Genomic DNA, 21,682 nt, shown 5'->3' with positions numbered 1-21,682 from the left:
TTGACACCGGTCTGTGTCTCTTCACCAGGATGTGCCCACCACGCGGCCAGAGCCGACCCGGGTCGGCCTCTCCGCCGACCAGAAACTGCGCCGTATCGTCGAACGGTGCCACAGCGCGGCGGTAGCTCTGCGAGGTACGTACCCCACCCCCTCCTCTCCTCTCCTCTCCTCTCCCCTCCTCTCCTCTCCTCTCCCCTCCTCTCCTCTCCTCTCCTTTCCTCTCCTCTCCTCTCCTCTCCTCTCCTCTCCTCTCCTCTCCTCTCCTCTCCTCTCCTCTCCTCTCCTCTCCTCTCCTCTCCTCTCCTCTCCTCTCCTCTCCTCTCCTCTCCTCTCCTCTCCTTTTTACCCCTTTCTCTCCCTCCCTTCCCATCTCCCTTTCTTCTTGTACGCCCCAGTGCACGTACGCCCCTTCCGGCCCATCCTTCTGGTGCTTCGTTCTTCTGTGGCCTCGAGCTAGATTCCTGCGCTGCAATATGACGGTGACCCGCAAAAAGAGTCACCGGTCCAGCTGCGCTCGATGGGAAATGTCAAGGCCGACGGGACCCACAGCGATGACCTTGTGGGGATCTCACACAAATGCTGACAAGCGTGTTTTTAGGGGTTTCTCCCCGCTTGTTCCCTTTACATAAATGCGTTCAGCTCTGCCGTTCAACTCTTTGTTTATTGCCAGGACGGAAGAGGAAGGGGCATGAAGTCGATCTTGTTTGTCTGCTAAATAAGTTTCTTTTCTTGCAAGGTGTCGGTCGAACATACATTGAGTTGATTATTTGCTTTGTGTGCTAGAATGTGCCTAGTGCGTCTTTTTAAAGCGATTTTACCGAATTCTTGATGTTTTTTCCTAGTTTATCGCTGCGTTATTAGCTGCGAGAAGATGACGTGTATGTGCTATATTTGTGCCCAATGTTCGCTTTCACATCCTGGTGGCCGTATTTTTTTGCTACCGCCTTTGTTCATGCCCCTCTACCTAATCATAGGTCTAACCATAGTTACCAGGAGATCAGCCAGCTCCAGACATCTTACTTTGCGGACTCCCCCCCCCCCCCCGCTCATATACCACAATGTTCAGGTTTCAGCGATTATTGTAAGCCCACCCGGGGAAGCACCGTTTCCTTGGAAACGCAGACAACATGTGCCTTTACGTCCGGCGGCGCGACTGATATGCGTTCAGTGACAGTGCCAATATTGACGTACACTTGCACGAAACTTGTGACACGGACTGAGCCCGCGCTGGCAGGCTTGCAAGACCGGGGAGGGGGGGGGGGGTAGACATTACCGATCGGAATCATGGAACTGGGTGTGTGTCGGGGGGAGGCATGGTTACATCAGGTGTTTGATGAACTTGCGACATTGGCAGGGCTTTTATACTACTATGGAAACGGGGAAGTCAGGGTTTAATCTATGACGCAAGAAGACTGGGAAATACACATATGGTGCTGCAAGGGAACATCATATCTTAGACAGTTGGTGGTAGTTTTTACGTCTTAGATAAGATGCTTGCAGGAGTTCTGCGAGAACTGACGCGTTGACAGCTGAGTCAACTGACAGCGCGTGGTGTGGCTGTCACGGACGAGCGTCTGTCGCACCTGTCATATCTGTCACGTGTACACTGTGCCTGTCACTTTGTCCGTTAGCACGTCTATCGGTCCATCGCTTCTGTCTGTTTGTCACTAAGGTGTGTCGTTCAGTCAGTCTGCCACTTATGCCACTTTCTGTCTACCCGTCCGTCACTCTATCACATATGCCCTTCTCTGCCCACAGCGCGGCAGGGGAAGCAGTTTGTGCGTACGGTGGCGGACGGCGAGGCGCGCCGGGAGGATTTGGAGTGTTCGCTGTGCTTCCGTCTGCTGTGGCAGCCGGCCTCGACTCCGTGCGGTCACACCTTCTGTCGGCCGTGTATTGACCGGTGGCTGGACCATAGTCCCACCTGTCCACTCTGCAAGATGGCCCTGGACGAGGTGGGTGGCCAGTCGGCAGATAGGGACTCGGAGAGGGAGAGAGAGATCAGATAGGGCTGCTGGCTGCCCCCAGTGGAGTGTGCTGTGTCGGTAGTTCGTCCCCGCTCGGAGTTTGAATTTGTTCGATATTTCTTTTCAGTGGCGTGGGGCACCAAAAATAACACAATAAGGCAGCTGATGCGTATTTTGAACTCCCACTCGTAAAATTCCCACAAATACCTCCTAGAAATCCCAGCACAAGACATGCGCAAAAATAAATGCGCAATAATTGCTCGGTGCCTTCATTGAACCATAGACCTCTATGGTCTATGATTGAACATAATCGTATACCGTTTGGGCGTGATCGGCTTGCCAAGCAGCCGTTTGCCTGCTGTCCGTTGGAATGGTTTATGCATACAAGTACATCCGGCACTGGCAGGCTAATATTTACCCATTAAGGGACTCAGACAACCTCAGCTCCTCCTTACCAATGTGCCTTTCAACTATAAATGCTCCATGAATTTTGATTACGATCATCATCGCTCAGGTGTTGTATCAGTGGTAGAAGTTATGCTTATTCAACACGTCCCATTTATAATCTCCGGCTGTGCGACAAATCATCCTCTGCAACCAGCGTTCAAACTCAGACGCCTTGTTACAAAGAAGCGTTTTCAGAACCACGGATGCTTCCTGTTTCCGCATGCTGGCTCCACAACAGGAAGATGCATTTTCAACAAACATCTCACTTATCTCTCCTACCCTGTCCGCAGTCTAGTCCCGACCGTGTTAACCCTCGCCCTGGCAGGGGGGGGGGGGTCGATGCGACCCCCCCCCCTAAGGTTTTTCGAAGATAGCGTAAAAACGGCGGCGCGCAGCGCCGCCAAATTTGGCACAGCCTATGGGGCAACCTTTTTACATATGACCTGAAAATTTCAGGTCCGGGTGACCTTGGGTCAGGTCACCAGGTCAGAAAAACCGGTACAAGGTCATGGTCAAATTTCAATTTTCTTTTTGCACCTGTCCAACTCACAGTTTTGCACTGATTTCCTTCAAACTTTTAGGATGTGCTAAGTTCACCGAGTTGTATAACATATAGTTCGGGTTTTTTGAGGTCACTGACCTGAGGTCAGTTAGAGGTCATTACGTCGTAATGTTAAGCCTATGGGAAAATACTAAATTCGGAAAATACTGGAGATATCCGCTTCGTTCTATCACTTTTGTGCTTTGAAACCACAGTACTTAACAGCAGGTCACTTGGTGCTTCTTTGTTTGGTGTACTTATCCATGGGTCAGGTCAAATGAGGTCAACTGAGGTCAAATGACGTTTTTGCCAATAACTTGGCACATAATGACGCTAGAGCTTAAAAAATGGTATCATTGTGTTCCTGGTGATCAGCCGAATCAAATGATATGCGATATGATGCAATTTGGTTAACTTTAACTTAATTTATTAATTTAAGTTTACTTAAAATTTAAGAAAAACTTTAAGTACACTTAAGCACGCTAAAAAGTATATCATTCGACGCGCTTTGACGTGCTGAGTTCACTGGTGCTTTTCTTTTTGCTCTATCTTAATTAGATCAAAAGTTATAAGCGAAAAACTTTTGACCTGTTTTTAGCGAAATTTTTGCATTTATACCCCCCAAAACCCCCTTAAATATTGACCTAGAGCAACCAAATTTACACAGGGGCGAGAACTCCAGGGGGCCCACCTACCTACCAAATTTGGTGTTTCTAGGTGCCATAGGAGCCAATCGCGAGGGGGGGTCGCATCGACCCCCCCCCTGCCAGGCCGTGTTATGAAAAATGCCCTGCCAGGGCGAGGGTTAAACAAAGCGTGATTCACACCGCCGTCCGCATTTATGTTAAGCGGTCGGCAGTACTCTGTGAACCGTTGCATAAGTGAGACCGGCCGCGGTCGTGGTCGTCGGCCGTGGCGTGACCGGTTATGTAACGTACTCAGCGCGCTGCGCCGTGCGCTCGTCGCTATTCGCCACAGCTGCTCAGTATATTGTGGTAGCTGTGGGAATGTGGACGGCGTAATAGCGCAGCGGGCGTTTGGTGGTTAGGAGAGAGATTTGTGCCTGGAGACTGCTGAAGTTATCGTCCACTGTGACTGAAATTCAGCCCGGGCTGAAGTCAGTCCGCTGAGACTGACGCCATGTGTCGCGGGCCTCCCCAGTTTCTGGCCGACCGCGGCCGGGCCACCACGACGTTCCTGCAGCACGCCATGGAGACGTACCTGCCGGCGGCCACGGCCGAGCGACGGCGGACGCACGACGCCGAGCTGCTCGCCGACTCACTGGCCGGCCACGACCACCACCACGAGATCCCCATCTTCGTGTGCAACCTGGCCTTCCCGACGCTGCCGTGTCCCCTGCACGTGTTCGAGCCGCGCTACCGGCTGATGGTGCGCAGATGTATGGAGAGCGGCACCAGAGAGTTCGGCATGTGTCTGCCCAACGAGACCAGCACCGGAGGGTAAGTGAGGGAGGGGGAGGGGTAGTCTGTCTTCGGTGGCAGAGTGGGGGGGGGGGGCTGGGGAGGGGAGGGGCAGAGGGTACTGGGGACAGGAACCGGTCGGGGGGGGGGGGTGAGGAGGGGGGTGAGGGGGAGGGGACCTGTAACGACCGGGGGGGGGATGGGGGAGGTGGATTACTGGGGAGAGAGCGGGCCATTTGCCATGGAGATGAAAAGACGTAGTCCATCCGACACTACACCGTGTGCACTCTGTCAGGTGGTGATTATTAGACCGGTCGGCCCTTTGCTATCCATACTTCTGGTAAATAACTTTGTTAATATAACCGTCCACATTTTCCTGCATTTCCAAATGCGACATCTAAGTTTGTCGTGACTTATGTCCGTATTAGAATTTCATATACGGTCGTATCCTGATCTAGATAGAAGCAATATGTTCTAAGATGATGGATGCTGGCCATATGCTGTGTATCTTCTGAAGGCTATCACACACCAAATCAAAATTATGCTTGGTATGGTCAGTTCCACGCCGCTCATGCCGCTGGCAAATGTAAAGAGCATGCATATTTGTGAAATCACTTGTATAAACACAATGTCTGTTACTTTCAGTGATCATAAAGATGATTTATTTTTTACCATTACTGAAAGGAACATGCGGTTGGTTACTATCAGAGAGGTGATCGCACATATCCACCATACACGCTATTTGGCGTATTTGTATAATCCATGTGGTGATACGTGATTGAAAGACACCGCGAATGATTTATTCTTCGATTATGGATAATTTGGCTTGATTTATCATTTTTATGAAGCATGGCGCTAGGCCATCTGTTTTCTGCATTCAGTTTAGACATTCTTACATTTTTATGCATTTAAAATTGGCAAAAAAAGGTTGTAGGGCTGTGACAGTCAGCTGATTATTCACATGAGATTGGATTCGGGTCCATCATTTTATCCTTTTTCTCACATCCACTTACTCACATAACTCAGTAACACTTATCACGGTGTGACAGAAGCGCTCGTCTGACGAGTTTGCCCTGCGCCAGGATCGTCTCTCTGACGGCGTCCCCGGTCTGTGCCCGCGCCAGGTTCGTCGACATCGGCGTTATGCTGGAGATCCGGGACCTGCGCTACTTTCCCGACGGACGGTGCGTCGTCGACACCATCGGATCGCGCCGCTTCCGCTGTCTGGAGAAGGGACAGCGCGACGGCTACGCCACTGCCCGTGTCGAGTTCCTCACCGACCAGACGGTGCCGCCGGAGGGCATGCAAGGTCAGTGCAGGGGCGGCGTCAGGGGTGGGAGCGGGTGGGGCAGGGTCAGCACAGGGGCGGTGGAAGGGATGAGGGTGGGTGGGGGCTGGTACATCACAGAGGCGGTCTCAGGTGCGAGCTGGGGGGGAGGCAGGGTCAGCACAGGGGCGGTCTCAGGCGCGAGAGCCGTGGGGGCAGGGATAAGTGCAGAGGGATAAGCACTAAGCAGCGCTGACGTTAACCTGACTCTTTTTATACCTTGCTGTCGACAAAGTCTCGATAGCTGGATCAATAGGTAGGCTCGTCTCTGGGGTTCGTCAGTGATCCGCGGAACGGTGTCTCCCGGAACCACGACTACCCGGAATATGCGCGCACAATGAATACGCCGCACGCCTCTCAGTCAAACGCGAAGGATGCCGGATCTGTTAGTAATAACAGTCTACCGACGGTTGAGGAGAAATCCGGGTGCTCTGTCCTTACCTGATATCGGCTCATCTGTCCAATCGCCTGCCGAGCGATCGACCCGACGAAGCGTGTGGGTGTGTTATCATCACGGGAGGGACGCACGAGATGTTTACTCGTGCGTTCCAGTTCTGATTTTTCTTTGTGTTATGATCCTTTTCCGGTCCTTTGCGTCGTTATGAATGTTCGTGCCTTGCCTTACGATACATAACCTGTCGTATCACTCCTTGCCACTCTGTTCCCAATCGTGCCTTGCCTCTTGTGCCGCGCTATGCGTTCTTTTCACTAAAGATATCTGCCCATCCGCAGAGCTCCAAACGCTGCACGACAGCGTCCACGCGCAGGTGGAGCGTTGGTGGACGGAGCACTTCCGCGGCCAGCTGGAGAAGCGTGACCGGGTGATCCAGTTCTACGGGCCAATGCCGGCCGTGGAGACGAGCTACTGGACGCTGCCGTCCGGCCCCTCCTGGCTCTGGTGGGCGCTGGCCATCCTGCCCTTGCGCAGATCGGTGCAGGTGAGAAATAGGAGACTCGGGGGATGGGATTGATGCAGAGGGATGTCAGTGGGCGCTGCAGACACCGCTTAATTCGCACTGCAGCCCTTCCCAACGCCTGTATGTATGTACCTTTTCCGTCATGCAGTTTTGATACCATTATTTAGCAGAATCGGTATTTTTAGTTTCCGGAGAACAAAACAGCTGCTCAAGTATGCATGAATTCCTCTATGTTTTGCTTTCTCTTTCCTGTACTCAGGTGTCTTACTTGTATCCACATCCGAACACCTCCTAACACATCCTAATTTTCCTCGTCGGCTTCGTTTACTGTCGCCGTGCCAACCTTGGCATTCATGCCACCATTCTCGCGTTGCCGAGCCGCTAAAACGTGACTCTGCCACCCGACACCAGTGTCGTTAGCTACCGAGGCCGCTCTGTGCCAATGTACATACACGACCTTTAGGGACGACTCTGATGTGAATGACTGATATCGCAGCAGCTTGGGAACCGTCGCATGGCTCTGATGCTTATTTTAGTTGCTTTGCTTATTTGTTGAGACACGCAGTGTATTATCAGACTCAGAGCAGCGAAACCGTGCAACGCGGACCACGGAAGCTGTCGTTTTTGGGCAAAATTTCTACAAACAGATGGTCGTCAGCTTGTAGCGGGGCCAATAACAGTGGCCGTGTGGGTTGTTTTGTGTCTAAGGCTTAGTTGACGGAGAGGGCATCGATTTAATTACGGTGCTGTTTGATGGTGTTCCCAGTGACCATTCGCATGCCGTTGGCCGTCGCCTGATAGCTGGTTCGTGTTTCGGTAGCGGTAGAACATCCTGCGGTGTGTCGAATCATTTAGGAAAGTTATCAGCATCGTGTTGGCTACATTCAGACTGTACGTTTTGTGGGCGAGGGACCAAGTTCGGAAATCAATTAGAAAACCGAAGCATTTGAGTCTGAATTGGAATGAAGGGGTTAATGGGTTGGCTCTTGGTGTTGTGATGCGGAAAACACGCAAAGTAATGACTTTTGAGTCTTGTAGGGTATTGCTGGAACAATCCCTAGACCTGTGTCATGGATACTTTTTCTTAGTTAACCTCTACCTGAGCTATGATTGTCTTGTATAATGAATTTTGAGTTAGGCTTTTTAACGGGTTGAGCAGAAATTAGGCACTGCATTAGTCTTCTCAGTATCGACACCGGTTAACATGTATTTTCAAGTCATTTTTAAAGAATGCAGCATTCTGTAAAATCCGTTATTCATTCAGTCGACATGTTTCTTGTTATTCTAACGGCGACATTGAATAGATTATATAATAGTCAGGGTATTTTTGATGGAACACCTGCTCCATTGTTTTATTGTTTATTCTCAGTCAGTCCTTAAAAAAGGCTGTGTTCCGTTCTGTTTTATTCTGCTCAGGGCCCGACATTTCAGCGGGCTGCTCCGTCCCCAATATCTGACATTGCGTCGGTCCTATTGTGTTGTGCACTCAGTGCAGAGTACCTATTTACTCTCACCCCCATTTTGTCGACTGTTGGCTCAACAATAACATTGCTGGCGTTGGTGATACCAAATTCAGTCCCTTCCCGTCAGCGGCTACATTTATAGCAATGGTCTTGGTCACCCGGGTTCCCCGGTAAAAGGGTACTCTCGGCACATACCTGTTCATCGGTGGCCCAGTGAAAATGTCGCTCTTATTGGCCAATGACCAATTTTGACACTGTTGAAAGTTACGTCAATCATTGTCAGCTTCCGGGCTGAAAAATGCAGCTAATTTTCACTTGTTTTGGAAACCCGCTTTGCCATGTCTCGCTTTGATGCACAGACATCAAAGAAAGCAAATCCCTTCTAAATTTTGGCCTTTCACTCATGATAAATGGGGCCTTATAAGCTAGCGATGGGCATCATTTACATGTCATGCTATCAGTCATGAGGACCCCCAAGGGAGTAAAAAATACATTGCATGCGCCGTGCGTAGCAATGCGGATCTGTTCGAAGCAGCCGTTGCTTGGCATGATACTGCACATCGTATATTGTCCGCTAATAGAACGTTTAGGAACATTTACTGAATGGATTCCAAATGCCAGATTGCAGACATGCTATGCCGCTGATATGCCATATCAATCTCGTGACTGAGTCACGTCTATTACCGTGAATTGCATTCTGTCATGCTGGATCAAATGCACTCCAAAATTTATAGCTGCCAATAGCTGAGGTCATTTGATGTTAAGACATACTCGGGGCGTACGAAATGCGGCCCCAGACGGATATTCCACTTTAGAGGTCGGAAGATGTATGCTAATGGCATTAACGAATTCTGTGTGAGGCGAGTTTTACGTGCACTAAATGTGAATCACGTGTTGGGAGCAATGCTGCCAGAGAAGCTAATGCGACATCCTGTCATGGATGGCGCATAACTTTGAATAATCTCCACTTACGCTCAAGATATATGATCAAGCGTCAGGAATGATTTAGTTCGGGTTATGAATGTTTCAGTTCGAACATTAGGGATTCTGTTGTCTGAAAGACGTCGTTGCGCAATGGGAGATTAAAATCGCACTTGTAATTTTGTCGTCAAAGGAAAGACGTTCAGTGGAAATTTTCGACGTAATGGAACTTATAAATGCAAGCGTTTTTTTAACTAACGTAGTCTGACCATCCGTTCGTCCCTCTGTGCCGACAGCTGGATATTCTGAGCATCGCATCGCTGAAGCGGCGGCTGCGGGTGATCGGCAGCGTCCTGAATCGCCTCGCCCAGCCGCCGGCCAACCCAGCCTGACTGCCAGCCGACGCCCTCGGAGTCGCAGATGACCTCCGGGGCGACCTCTATAATATCGAGCGACAGCAGCGCCACCTATGCCGCCGCTCGCCATGACCCGTACGCGCGAGCCCACTGTGATCGATGTCCTGCCGCCTGGTGCGGATGACGCGCCGGCGCCCCCCGGACCCGAGTGAGGTCCTCTCCAGACGCGAATACGCCAGTGCGTATTGGCGCGATCTACAAATAATGTACTCGTTTGTCAGGTTGATAGTGCGTGACAGCTGAGCTGTGTTTCCGAGCTTCGTGAGCTCGCCTTCCTTTCATTCATGTGTTGTATGTGTTTGTATGGCAACTCTAGGATTCGCGGGACGTCTCATGACTCGCTACTTGTCCTCATATTTGTGAACAAATATAATTTGTTTTTGACACGGCCCAGCCTCTATGAAGTTCGGCGCGACTCCACTGAAAGCATCTGAATCTCGCGATTTCACAGCAAGGTGCACTCCCGATGGCAGTGTCTCCAACACTCAGATGACTGCGCTTGTGATAAAGCTCGACAAAAACAATAGACACTAGACTTGTCATCTGTGCCTGTGATGAAGCTCGACACTGCACACTCGACTCACGAGACGTTCGGAAAGAAATACACGCTGCATACAGTTCACTGTATTCAATACAAGTACTTGGCGCCCAATATAACGATTCAGTCAGTCTACCAAAGTCCAGAATTACAGTGCTATTACGTTTGATGGGCGTGGAAAGATCAATAACAGCATATTCTATAGCATACACAGATATCATGTCCCTTTATCCCCATTTTCTCACCAGGTGATGCGTTCAAAAGACGAGCGCAGCACTAGAGATACAATCCAGCAAAAACCCCGCACGACACTAAAAGATTTGTCTGATATAGCGCTCCTCGAACGCTGTCTCAGAAGCCAAGCACAATCGCATTTCAATGTAAAAAATAGGGTCGCGCGGCGGCGGCGCTGTGGCACGGCCGCGCGGGTCCGCTCGTGGTGCGTGAGGCCCACACCGTCCCGACGAGTGTCAGTGCTCGGACGGAGTTCAGCGCGGCGCCGACCGGCCTGTGGGGGCGGCCCCGGGACCCTCGGATACCGGGGAGCGGCGCGGGAGCCGCGGCTGGTCGGGGCGCGTCCCGGAGCGGCCGGAGCCGGAGCCGGAGCAGGCGAGCACGGACGGGAGCCGGCGCCTCTCAGTCCATCTCCGCGTCAGTGTTTGGAAGTTCACACTGCAGGGCAGAGGGAGGGCGACACGTGAGGTGAAAACACGCATTGACGGGGATCGCAGCTCATCTAGGTGAATGGAACGGTTCTGGGTGAAAAGTTGAAGAAGGCAATGGAAAGATGTCCAGGCATTATATCGCGTGATGAAGCGACACGGAAGGAACTCGATAAAACCACTGTATGTTGATACTATGTGTCACTAAGGCAAGCAAGTGAAAGAGCAACACTCCCAAAATCAAATGAAGCGAGAACTAAATCATCTTAAATCTTACTGCCGTTCAAAGTCAAAAACGCATAACTAACAATTTTGGCAAAATTTGGTTTTTTATACTATTCGATTCCTATTCCTCTCTATGAGCTACACATTGACATGCTCATATCAATATTGAAGTCTATACGTCATTTAATAACTAAAATATTTCATATATAAGTTTGGAAAAAGCACACACAACACAATTAGGCAGGCATCCACAGAGGCAAAAACACATAACTTTTACATATCTACTCCCTGCTGGCAATCGTCTGGATTAAATAATCCTCCTTCCAAAACAAAAACGCATATCTGTTGCAGATATGCGTATTGTTGGTCTCCATGTGCAATAATGTCTTGGCATTCCAAGACAAAAACGCATATCTGTGTAGATACGCGTTTTTGGCTTGGTAAACAGTGAACGAGCAACGTAGTTGTGCGTTTTTGTCGTGGTGGAGCGATTCTCAATTATGTTCATTCGACGAACTTTGCAGATATGCGTTTTTGACCGCTTCTCCTGAGCGGAGGTATCGTAGTGAAACACGTGATTCTTTTTTCGATGAGTGAATCTGCCGTGAAAAAGGAAAGGCTCGTAACTCATAACCATGGGCGGCGCCACCGGGGGGGACGGGGGGGACAGGTCCCCCGCTATCGAAAGTTAGGGGGGTACAGTACCCCCCTATCGGCGAGGCCCGTTCAATAGTTGATAATAATGCATTATAGAGCTATCCGTGGCATTTAATGCATCGTTGGTTAATCAAGGCAGGTTCTGAATAAAGATTGCTGTTGGAATGCATCGCAGGGGTCCTGGCCATCTGCAAAAGGTGTGGAGCTGTGATGTCTGTAGTTATAAGGTGATCGGCAGGGCCTCGGGGATCGTGCCCCCTTTTTGGGGCGCCAGGCAGGGTTATTACTTATTACCTCCCCACCCCACTGCCAGGCCCCATTGCCGATAAAACCAAGCTGAAATTCCATTGATTTCCGTTACTATATGAAAATTTTCCATTCCTAATGAGTCAAATTCAAGCATGGCAGTTCTACCACAGGAACCATTTGAAATCTATGCCATTTAACCCCAGCACTTGTGGGGAGAAGTGTTCGGATAGATCACAGGCAGGACCAAAAAAGCACGCAGTAGCCCAAGACCTTATAATTGGATATAGCATCGGCTCCCTCTCGTCAAGGGGTTCGATAGCACTCGTTTTTTTTTCTGCAAAACTAAGTTCGGTCGGCGGCCGAACGGCTGGGGGTCTAATCGAGCCCCCCATCCCTCCCCTTCTTACGTCAGCGGCTGTGAAAATGCCATTACCAGCTGTTGAAACATGGCAGTTGCTTTTGCATGAGTGCACGAAAGGGTTTTAGGTCCGTGATACGTGAAAGGTTCTACATGAAAATTGAGATACACCAGCTTATCAAATTGTGCTCACTGTGGTGCGCTCGGTTTTACCTTGACTAGTCTTTGAATTCTGGGGTGAAACAGACCAGTCAAGAAACCTGTTCCATAAGGAGAGCCACTAATGCTTAAGAGATGTGGGATGAGGTTTCCAGAGACCTTCATTACCTCCCAAAGGGGGTGCCCCGCCATTTGCCAATCCCTGCTGTAGTTGTTACGATTGGAGGGTGAATATGAGAACGATGCAGGTCGTGCCAGCTCGATCATGACGAACACAATGGTGCCGACATCACAGCTCTACTGCCATTTTTGACGAAGTTAATCAACAAGGACCGGAATCCTACCCTGGGGCATTTCACCTGCAGAGGTCGCCGGACCTGAGACCCTTTCACTCAATTTTTTCAACGGTGCATGCGCTCGTTTTTCCCGCGAAGCTCTTGGCAAGTAAAATCCATCAGAAAGTGTGATCTAATAACGGTTGGTGACCTTCCATGACCTAGCATGGCCTTTTGAGTGACCACCGATGACATGACCACTGACGGCTAGCCATTAGCTGCACCCTGCCCGTTGCATATGGATCAGGTGGTGATGTCATGATTCTGAAATTATATTGCAGTTTTGGCGCACTTGTCAGAGCAGAAGACATTCCCACTTTTCCTCCATGACTATGTATATGATGGTGAAGCCCTGAAGCTGACCAGACGTAAGATCGAAAATTTGAAAGTACGAAATGTAAGAATAGCTGGCACTGCTACTTATGCCTAAGCAATTCGCAGCTTGTAGGAAACCAGCTTTGAGTTGGCAAGACTGCAAATTTTGATTTAGAGGGAAGGATGCTTGAAAAGGTGATCGATCTTTTTTTGCATACACGATCAGTATCTACTTTTGGGATTTTCGATTTTCGGTCCCCGTCCCCCCCTATCGAAAACCCGTGGCGCCGCCCCTGCTCATAACCAATATCATCTGCGAATTCAAGTTCTCTGTTCTTGTATCAATGGATTCCAATGAGTACAATGAGATGATAACATTTCTTTATCATTCTCATGTTTTCACTCCCAAGGGCGCACACAAGGGGGGGGGGGGGCACACGGGCCCGTGCCCCCCCCCCATTCCATTCGAGTCGGGGGCCCCTAATCAATAGACCGCCGAAGACCGTGTAAAAATGAGATGAAATAAAGTTTGAAAAGACCGGGAGGGCCCATCTCGTTCCCCAGCAGTCTCATGAGTCCATAAAATGCCCAGTAGCGCAGCCAGGATTATTGTGGTGAAATTGCAATGGCCCTCAAAAGGCCTCAAAGGGCCCTCGGATGGCGTGACAGGGTCCTCGGATGGTCTCTAGGGCCATCAGTTAGCGTCAAATGGCCCTCATCTGGTGTCAAAGGGCCCTCAGATGGCCTCAAAGGGTCCTCAATTAGCGTCAAAGGGCCTCATCTGGTGTCAAAGGGCCCTCAGATGGTGTCAATGGGCCCTCAGATGGTGTCAATGGGCCCTCAGAGTCAGATGGCCTCAAGGGCCCCCAGATGACCTCAAAGGCCTTTCAAATGGCCTCAAAGGGCCCTCACTAACGTCAAACGGACCTCAGAAGGCCTTCAAGGGCGTCAAAGGGCCCTAAGATGGCGTCAGAGGGCCCTGAGCTCGCGTCAAACGGCTCTCCGAAGGCCTTAAAGGGTCCTTAGCTGATGTCAGAGGGCCCTCAGCTGGCGCCAAATGGCCATCAGAAGGCCTCAAACGGTCGTCAGCTGGAGTCCAACGGTCCTCAGCTGGCGTCAAGCGGCCCTCAAAAAGCCTCAAGGGGTCCTTAGAAGGCCTCAAGGGGCCCTCAGAAGGCTTTAAAGGGCGTCAAAGGGCCCTGAGCTAGCATCAGAGGGCTCCAGCTGTTGTCAGAGGGCCCTGAGCTCGCGTCAAACTTAAAGAGCCCTTAGCTGGTGTCAGAGGGCCCCCAGTTTGTGTCAGCGGACCCTCAATTGGCGTCTAATGGCCATCAAAAGGCCCCAAACGGTCCTCAGCTGACGTCAAGAGGCCCTCAAAAGGCCTCAAAGGCCCCTCGGCTGCTCAAATGGCCCTTAGAAGGCTTCAAAGGGAACTCAGAGACGTCAAACGGCCCTCAAGAGACCTTAAACGGCCCTCAAAAGTAAAAAGGCTTAAAAGGGCCCTCTGCTGGTGGCAAAGGGCTCGCACCTGACGTCAATAACAGCCTTGTCAAAAACGGACCTGAGAGACCTTGCCGGCCCCTGGTTATCTGAGGGACTCCTACAGTTACCTAAGAGGCCTCCGTTTACTGAGGGGGCCCTAGTTATTTAAGGGGTCCCTGGTTACTTGAGGGGCCCCTGGGTACCAGAGGTTCCCCTGGTCACCTGGTGGGCCCCTGATCAATTGAAAACCCCTGGTCATCTGAGAGGCCCCTGATTACCTGAAAGGTTCCTGATCACTTGTATTCAGTGGTATAGCCAGGAAGCGAGGGACCGGATACGTGCCCGTTCTCGGGTTTAGAGTTCCTTCGAACCCGAGGGACCCTGCGGCGTCAGTTGGTGGCAGATGGTTCGTGCTAGCCGTGCTTCAACTCGGAAAAACACCACAGGACTAGTGAGAGCACGTAATTGGCTCCTATGTTGCCTCACTTACTTATCTCCATAAAGGCCCAATGCCGGTTTATGAGAGACCTTGCCGGCCTCTGATGGCCCTTGTAACGGCCAATGAGGGATCAGCTGCAATGGCTCCACATCCATCTGTGATAGCCCCACGGCCCACAACAATGTTTCTAAAAGCCACCACAACGGCACCTGCGTAGCTCCTCAGTCCTCACGCCACCTCCAAGGGACCCACACCAGCGCATCACCAGGGCCTACATCGGCGACTCTGAGGGCCACGTACCAGTGCCTCTGAGGGCCTCTTACCACCCTCTGAGTGTCTTTGCCAGCCTATGAACGGCCACTTTCCACTTGCAGGCCACTTTACACGGCCACACACATGCCAGTGATGGCCCCACCAGTGTCTCTAAGCCCTGAGACCCCGCAACGGCGCCTGTGAGGACCCAACACCAACGCATCTGACGGCCTTTCACTGGCACCTCTGAGCGCGCCACACACCGGTGACTCTGAGGACGGTGACCCAGAGGAGCTCGCTCGCTTCTCTCGCTCGTAAAATACTATGCACATTAGACATGAGTGTACATTAGGGACACTCCTCGGGCATAAATGATACCTTTACTTGCCAATTTTCCACATTTTCTCAGGGCAAAGACCGTTTTAAAGAGGCCCGTCTGCCAGTGGGACTAGACCCACCATGCCCCCTCCCCCCTTCCCATCGAAAGGTCCTGGATACGTCCTTGCTTGGGCTGACCCCGGGCGCCCGGATGACTCGCGGGCCCCTTCAAGAGCGGGTGACCCCTTCTTCTTGGGTGAAATCCTGGGTACGTGTCTGACGTACATCGTACATAGTCCTTTTGATTTGATTCATCGGTTAAACATTATAAGTTATAAGCTGGATCTCTGGTCTGTGATCTCGCATCGTATCAGATATAATGACATTGCATGTCGATGTGCCTAAATAAATACGCGAATATACGTGAAAAAGAATGCTGCTCCCGCTCCTACACATCCGGACTGGCCCCTGCTTCCAGCCACCCGGGGCCGGTCGGCCGGCCGGCAGTCCGTCGCTGCCTGGGGCTGATTTCTGAGGGACTTGCAAAAACGCTTATTAATTGAATGTTTTACCATGTTTTACGTAATGACTTAGATGATTAGGCATACCTATGTACCGACTTTGAGACTGTGTCCCCTTTGAATAAAACATGCCAGCGTAAAACAAATGCTATAAATGTTTTGAAAATTAAGCTAGTAGGTACCGAAACAATTGTTTTGCCATGCATTGACAAAAGCTGAAGCTTCAACGCAAATAATTATCCTATTATAAGGCCTTGGCCGTTATTAGCCACCTAAATTATAGACTGAGCCGGCGCCGGACATTTCCGTCTTTGCAATGCGCTGTAACCGCTGAGCGTCTAAACCCCAGTGGAGCCTTGCAAATGTAGGTACTGGCAATTTAATGGTCAAAGAAATACGAAAATCGGCCGGTAAAATTTTGAGTTACGAGGGTTTACCTATGCACAAAATTGCGGCTGAAACTTTCCGCGTCGGCTGATCCCGCCGTAACCGGAACACGTCTTACTCTTAGCACAGTTCTAACTGCCATTTTATGGTTGTATTAACTAGATTTTCTCAATATGTAGTTAAAAATGTATTTGCTATCATATAGTGAAAGACATAAGAAAATTGGCCGCCAACTTCGGTATGTAAAAACAAAGCAGGCCCTCCTGTGCCAAAATTTACCCCTGTTTAAAGGAACTCGTTTGACCTTAAACACCCCCCCCCCCCTCCCCTGGAAGACTGGAAACGCGCGGATAATGTGAGTTGATATACGCCGAATCGCGATTTCGGCCAAACACGGTCTTGAGAAATAAGTCACAGCTCAAAGGTCATTTGGGTCAATGTCCTCAAATTGTTTCGAGTAGGTGTACAATTTCTAAACTCAAGGGTAAGTTAAGTTTTGTTGCGATCGGCCGCTTTTTGCGCGAGTTATTCTCGAAAAACCGAGGGGTCCATAGGTACTCCATACGACCCCTCCCCCGCTCTACAAGTGCGAGGGTTAAAAGGCCGGCAAACTTTTTACGGAACCAGGCACTTGCGTGCAGCGTGAGGATCCACGACAGCGTCACAACATTAGGTATACCAGTTACCATCGCACAAACGTCTTGCCAGCTATGTGAATCTGTATCTCCCGTATTGATCACAGGGTGTGGTCAGTTACGTGTGCATATGTATTTACGGACATAAGTTTTGTATGCACGAGCCACGAAACAACAAGCGTATCATCCAATATGTTAGTTGTCTAGTTGGATAGGACGATTGTGGCAATTATGCACATCTTACTATACGTCTCTTTTCCAGCTAGCTGGTGGCGTCTGTGTCCAATGGCACGTGCGCATATCTCCCAATACGCGTATTTGCCGATAGTGCCAAGGATAGTGCTACCGCCTTGTGCCGAGGCATATTTACGTCTGGACAACGAGTTGCGTTGGAGAGGCCGGAAATAGTGGCGATTTCTGGACCGCAAGAATGGACCGTCATTGGAATGATTCTTTTTCAAACCGTGCACTGTTTTTAGCCGGAATTTAATAGTTACTACAAAATATTTTTGTCATTACATTTGGCTAAGAATGAATGCCATCAGGGAAGGTTTTACTGCCGCTGCATTTTGTCCAGAAACATATAGTGCTGTTATATTGCAGTTTTTGCGCTTTTGTTACAAAATATGAAGCGAACATGCATCAGGCTCTCGTCCATCCACTAAGAAGTTATTAAATATTTTGTTTTGTGTATTCCAAGAGGAGAGGAAACTATTTTATTTGTGCCTTCATTGAGAATTGAAGATCGATCATTAAATTTTCAAGGCAGTTAATCAATCAAACCAAGCATTTAGTCATTCTCGTATAGCAGTGGCTATAAGAAGAAAAGGTTGATAAATACTGAAGTTCAGTCATCTTACTTCAACTTGGCAGCAAGATCCCAGAGGATAAAGGATATAAAAAGTATACCTATCCTGTAAATCAAAGCATTTTGGTGCCTGCAAAGGCTTGCGTTATTTGTGGTGTGCTCGCGGAGTGAGGCTTTGGGCGTTTTTGTTGTGTTTATGTGGAGATTGAATATAACTGTGACCCTGTGTTTGTTTGTGTATTTACTACAGTCAAACATCACATTCACATAAAATACTCACCTAGCTCATAGGTGTACCCTGCAGAATTTGTACTTGTTGATGTCTGGAGCATGAACAAAGCACTAAAGTATCTCAATTATCATTTCCCACATTTTCTGAGCATCTAACATGGCAATACAGCAGTGCAGAGCAGCTTCAGAGAAGAAACACTTTCAATGCACAGACTGACACCAGCCACCCAATGAGCCAGTTCCTCATTTGGCTGTTTCCATGGATGCGGCTTGGCAAAGGTGAGCTAACTTGGCAACGGCTTGACGCGAGCTGTTTTTAAGTTGTTAGCAGGTAAGATTGAGTCATGGTGAGTATCTATCATATAACTGGGTGCTTCTGCTATGAGTAGATTGCAAATATGTGTGATGATTGAGGTTAGGTTAGGTTAGTCAGGGCCCTGTTTCACCAGTGATAGCAGCACGCTGCTTATACACGTGTCAAATTGGGTTTCCATGGAAACATCAACAGGCCCATTGCTCCAACACTACCACAAGTGTGACGTCAGTTCGTGCAATTGGATAGCAGCGTGGTAGCAGCATCCCGTGAAACACCGCCCTGGTCACATTTTTTATGGACACCTGGCAAATTAACTAAAAACTAGCATAACCTAATCTAACCTGACCAAACTAAACCTACACAACTACTAACTATAGGCACTAAGCACCTAAGTTCTTGTGCCTACATCTCATACCAACTCAAAATAAAGTTCCTTGCTGGAAGATAACCCTCCAGTACATTTTATAACATCCCTGTGAAGAAGACTAATACTTCTAAATCCTGAGTCACACTTCTGGCCATCCACAGAAAGAAGCGCTGAGAGCTTTGCTATTGTATATTGGACCAAAGATCATTGTCACGAATGACTATTAACACGTATTATATGATCATATCGTTGCATGGCTTGTCACATTCACAATTTTACTGAAATCCTTTTTCAAGAAATGCAAAGTTTCATTTGCCAGACACTTGAGTAATGCACATTACCATCTGCATAGCAAAGTAAAGCTGCCTGAGTTCGCTCATTCTAGATTTTTTCACTTCATAGTCAGCGCTTCATAGTTATAATCTTGCTGTTATAAGTTATAATTAATTATTCATCCCAATACATCAATAGACAATATGCAATCATCATCAGCAAACATTTTCTGGCTTGATACTGCTCGGCGTACTCTTCAGTATTGATCTCCTGCAATAATATGGCTTGTTTTTAGCCAATAAGCTCTTTTAATTTTACTTTTATTGCTGATAAGTGAGCCAGATCAACCTGCGTTTATCAACCAACATTTCATAACTTCAACTTGATCTTGCTCAGGACGATCAGGACCTCTCTTAGCCTCCTCCTGGATACTTGGGATTGTTTTCAGTCAACATGCTTCTTTAATATGCTATAAGTCAATCACAAGAGATTTAAGACATCCAACAAAACGTACACGAGTACACGAGTACGAAAACCTCCAGATGAACTCGAAAAAGGCCTTGGAACAGAGCCAAGTGGTGCTCCGTTTGTTTGTTTACAATAATAGTAGTACTGATGTATTGTTTTAGGACTCTAACGTTCGGCTTATAAAAATTGAAACATTTTTACAAAATCTGTAAGGCAAGTAATATTTCTCTGAAAGAACTAAAATATTCAAAAGCCAAACACTATGAAATACAGGAATCGGAGCGAAAAAGTAACCCAAAAAACCAGCCTAATCACCGACTCCTAAAACTGCGACAAAATCAGCACTTTTCCCCGCAACTCGTTGTCCAGACGTAAATATGCTGTGCCGAGTGGCAAATACGCATATCTACCGTTGTGTGGATTTGCCAAGATACGCGTTTGTTGTTGGCATGAGTCACCCCCGCAAAGAAAATATTGCAATGGCAGAAAAACTTTTATGTAATTATATGAATATTTATTACTTTTGGACTATGATACGCATGTACATTAGGGTGTTTCACTTTTCACTTTTTTTCTCAGATTGTCTCTCCTCGATCGGATTCCCATTATTTCATCTTTTTAATAAAATTTGGTGGCTATTATTCGATTTTAAACTCGATTCTAAACGTCGCGATAATTCGCCAAAGTTTTCAATTTTTGTGCCGTTCGGCGTTGAAGTCACCCATATTAGAGCAATTGCAAGTAGGGCACTAACACCAAGAAAATACGGCCGTGCAAGAGGTGGTATTAACCGCTATTTTATGACACTGTGAAGGTTGAATATGGTACCTGCGCTTCCATAAAAGTGTCGTCGCATATTCTGGTGCTCAGATTAACATACACAGACATAACTCATTATTCAGGACACGACAACTTAACAGTACAAGCAAAACACTGGTACGTCAGTGATGGCAAAACATGTATTTCGGTACCGGGCCTCAACACCGTTTCTCATCGAACCCAGTCACAGGGTAGCCAGGGCTGCCTTTGTCATGTGTGGCACTGCACGCCTGTGCCTCTCCACAGCCTGCAGAAGCCACTGGAATTGGTCCTGCCCTTTCACATGCTGAGCGAATGTTTTCAGAAGAGCGATGCCCCTCTCCACGGTGTCGTTCACGACTTTCACTGTTTTCACGAATTCCTTGCATAGGATGTACGCCTCGTGACCTTCCCACTATTGTATTAACATTAAATGTATTAACATTAAATGTCCGTCCGTGTTCCCACAGTTTTTCAGGACATTTTAAACATGGCAGTGTACACGGCAGTAATGTAAACACAAATTTCCACACAGATGTACACGGCAAGGTGCCAACGTACGGTAACATACACTACATGGCGCACAGCAAGGCACAGAGTACACACTACACATTACACAGTAAACGCGATCCGTGATACTATCCCTGAGCAAGTGAGCTGGTATGGTTCACGCGTTTTTGCACCTAAGTTTTTTCCTGAATTCTTTTTCTGACGCTGTTTGTGTAGTTTCTATTGGAAGTCGATTCCATTCAGTTGCGGCTCTGTACGGGAAAGATCGTTGTGTAATAGACAGACGCACTTTTGGAAGGTGGAGCCGATTGGTACATGCCAGGCGGGTCACTCGAGTGGTTATGTCTGATCTTTGGTGAAACATCCTTTTTAGAGCTTTGGGGGCGTCGCAGTTATTCAAAGCGCGAAATACTTTTAAACAATCACGCTCCTTGATGAGCTCTTCAATTGTTGGCCACTGAAGCGCACTTAGGGTGGGTGTAATGTGCTCATGGCGGCGTGTTCCGGTTACTACACGGGCTGCGAAGTTTATTACTTTCTGAACGCGAGATATTTGGTTTTTGCAGGCCCCACCCCAAACTGGCAAGCAGTACAATATCTGGGAAAAGACGTGTGCCTGGATAATGAGAATAAGAGCCTCAGCAGAAAAGTGACGCCGGAACCTGTTTAAGGACGATAGAATAGAGTAGCAGCGTCGTAAAACTTCTGTAACGTGTTTTTGCCAGGATAACGTTTGGTCTATTTTCACTCCCAATACTTTAATGTTGTCTGAAGGTTCAAGCGAACTTTCACAGAAGTCAAGTTTGAAATCAGAGACTCTCTGCAAAGCTGATGATGTGCCTATAAGAATGAAATCAGTTTTGGCTACGTTCATTTTAAATGAGTTGGTAGTGAACCATGTCTGCACTGAGGCCATGGAAGATTCCAAACGCCTTTTGAACTGGATGAGACTTTCGCTG

At 48.6% G+C, this 21,682-nt stretch overlaps 2 protein-coding genes and 1 long non-coding RNA gene across 4 annotated transcripts in view; 1 reads left to right on the top strand and 2 right to left on the bottom strand.

Annotated features, from left to right (window-relative positions):
- LOC122390406 (LON peptidase N-terminal domain and RING finger protein 3-like) overlaps positions 1–9,808 on the top strand; it is a 49,043-nt gene extending 39,235 nt beyond the window's left edge. Inside the window, exons 6-11 of the mRNA XM_043383313.1 lie at positions 29–134; positions 1,759–1,955; positions 4,117–4,415; positions 5,501–5,685; positions 6,436–6,641; positions 9,301–9,808. Coding sequence (XP_043239248.1) covers positions 29–134; positions 1,759–1,955; positions 4,117–4,415; positions 5,501–5,685; positions 6,436–6,641; positions 9,301–9,396 — 1,089 coding nt within the window. The 3' untranslated portion in view covers positions 9,397–9,808. The remainder of the gene's footprint in view (positions 1–28; positions 135–1,758; positions 1,956–4,116; positions 4,416–5,500; positions 5,686–6,435; positions 6,642–9,300) is intronic.
- A 221-nt stretch (positions 9,809–10,029) lies between these two features.
- The window catches only part of LOC122390407 (protein ILRUN-like), a 30,031-nt gene continuing 18,378 nt past the window's right edge, over positions 10,030–21,682 (bottom strand). For both annotated transcript variants that reach the window (XM_043383315.1, XM_043383314.1), the window contains exon 6: positions 10,030–10,630. In XM_043383315.1, coding sequence (XP_043239250.1) covers positions 10,595–10,630 — 36 coding nt within the window. In that variant the 3' untranslated portion in view covers positions 10,030–10,594. The remainder of the gene's footprint in view (positions 10,631–21,682) is intronic.
- On the bottom strand, positions 18,846–19,748 carry LOC122390408. Its single transcript, XR_006258144.1, has 2 exons — positions 19,462–19,748; positions 18,846–19,217 (listed from the first exon to the last, which is right to left on the bottom strand). It is a non-coding gene; the product is annotated as an uncharacterized LOC122390408 (long non-coding RNA).

The sequence above is a fragment of the Amphibalanus amphitrite genome, unplaced genomic scaffold, assembly GCF_019059575.1.
Source record: "Amphibalanus amphitrite isolate SeventyFive unplaced genomic scaffold, NRLGWU_Aamphi_draft 000395F_arrow, whole genome shotgun sequence".
Classification (NCBI taxonomy): Eukaryota; Metazoa; Arthropoda; class Thecostraca; order Balanomorpha; family Balanidae; genus Amphibalanus; species Amphibalanus amphitrite.
The sequence above is the reverse complement of the archived record's forward strand: the minus strand, read 5'-3'. Positions and strand labels throughout refer to the sequence as shown.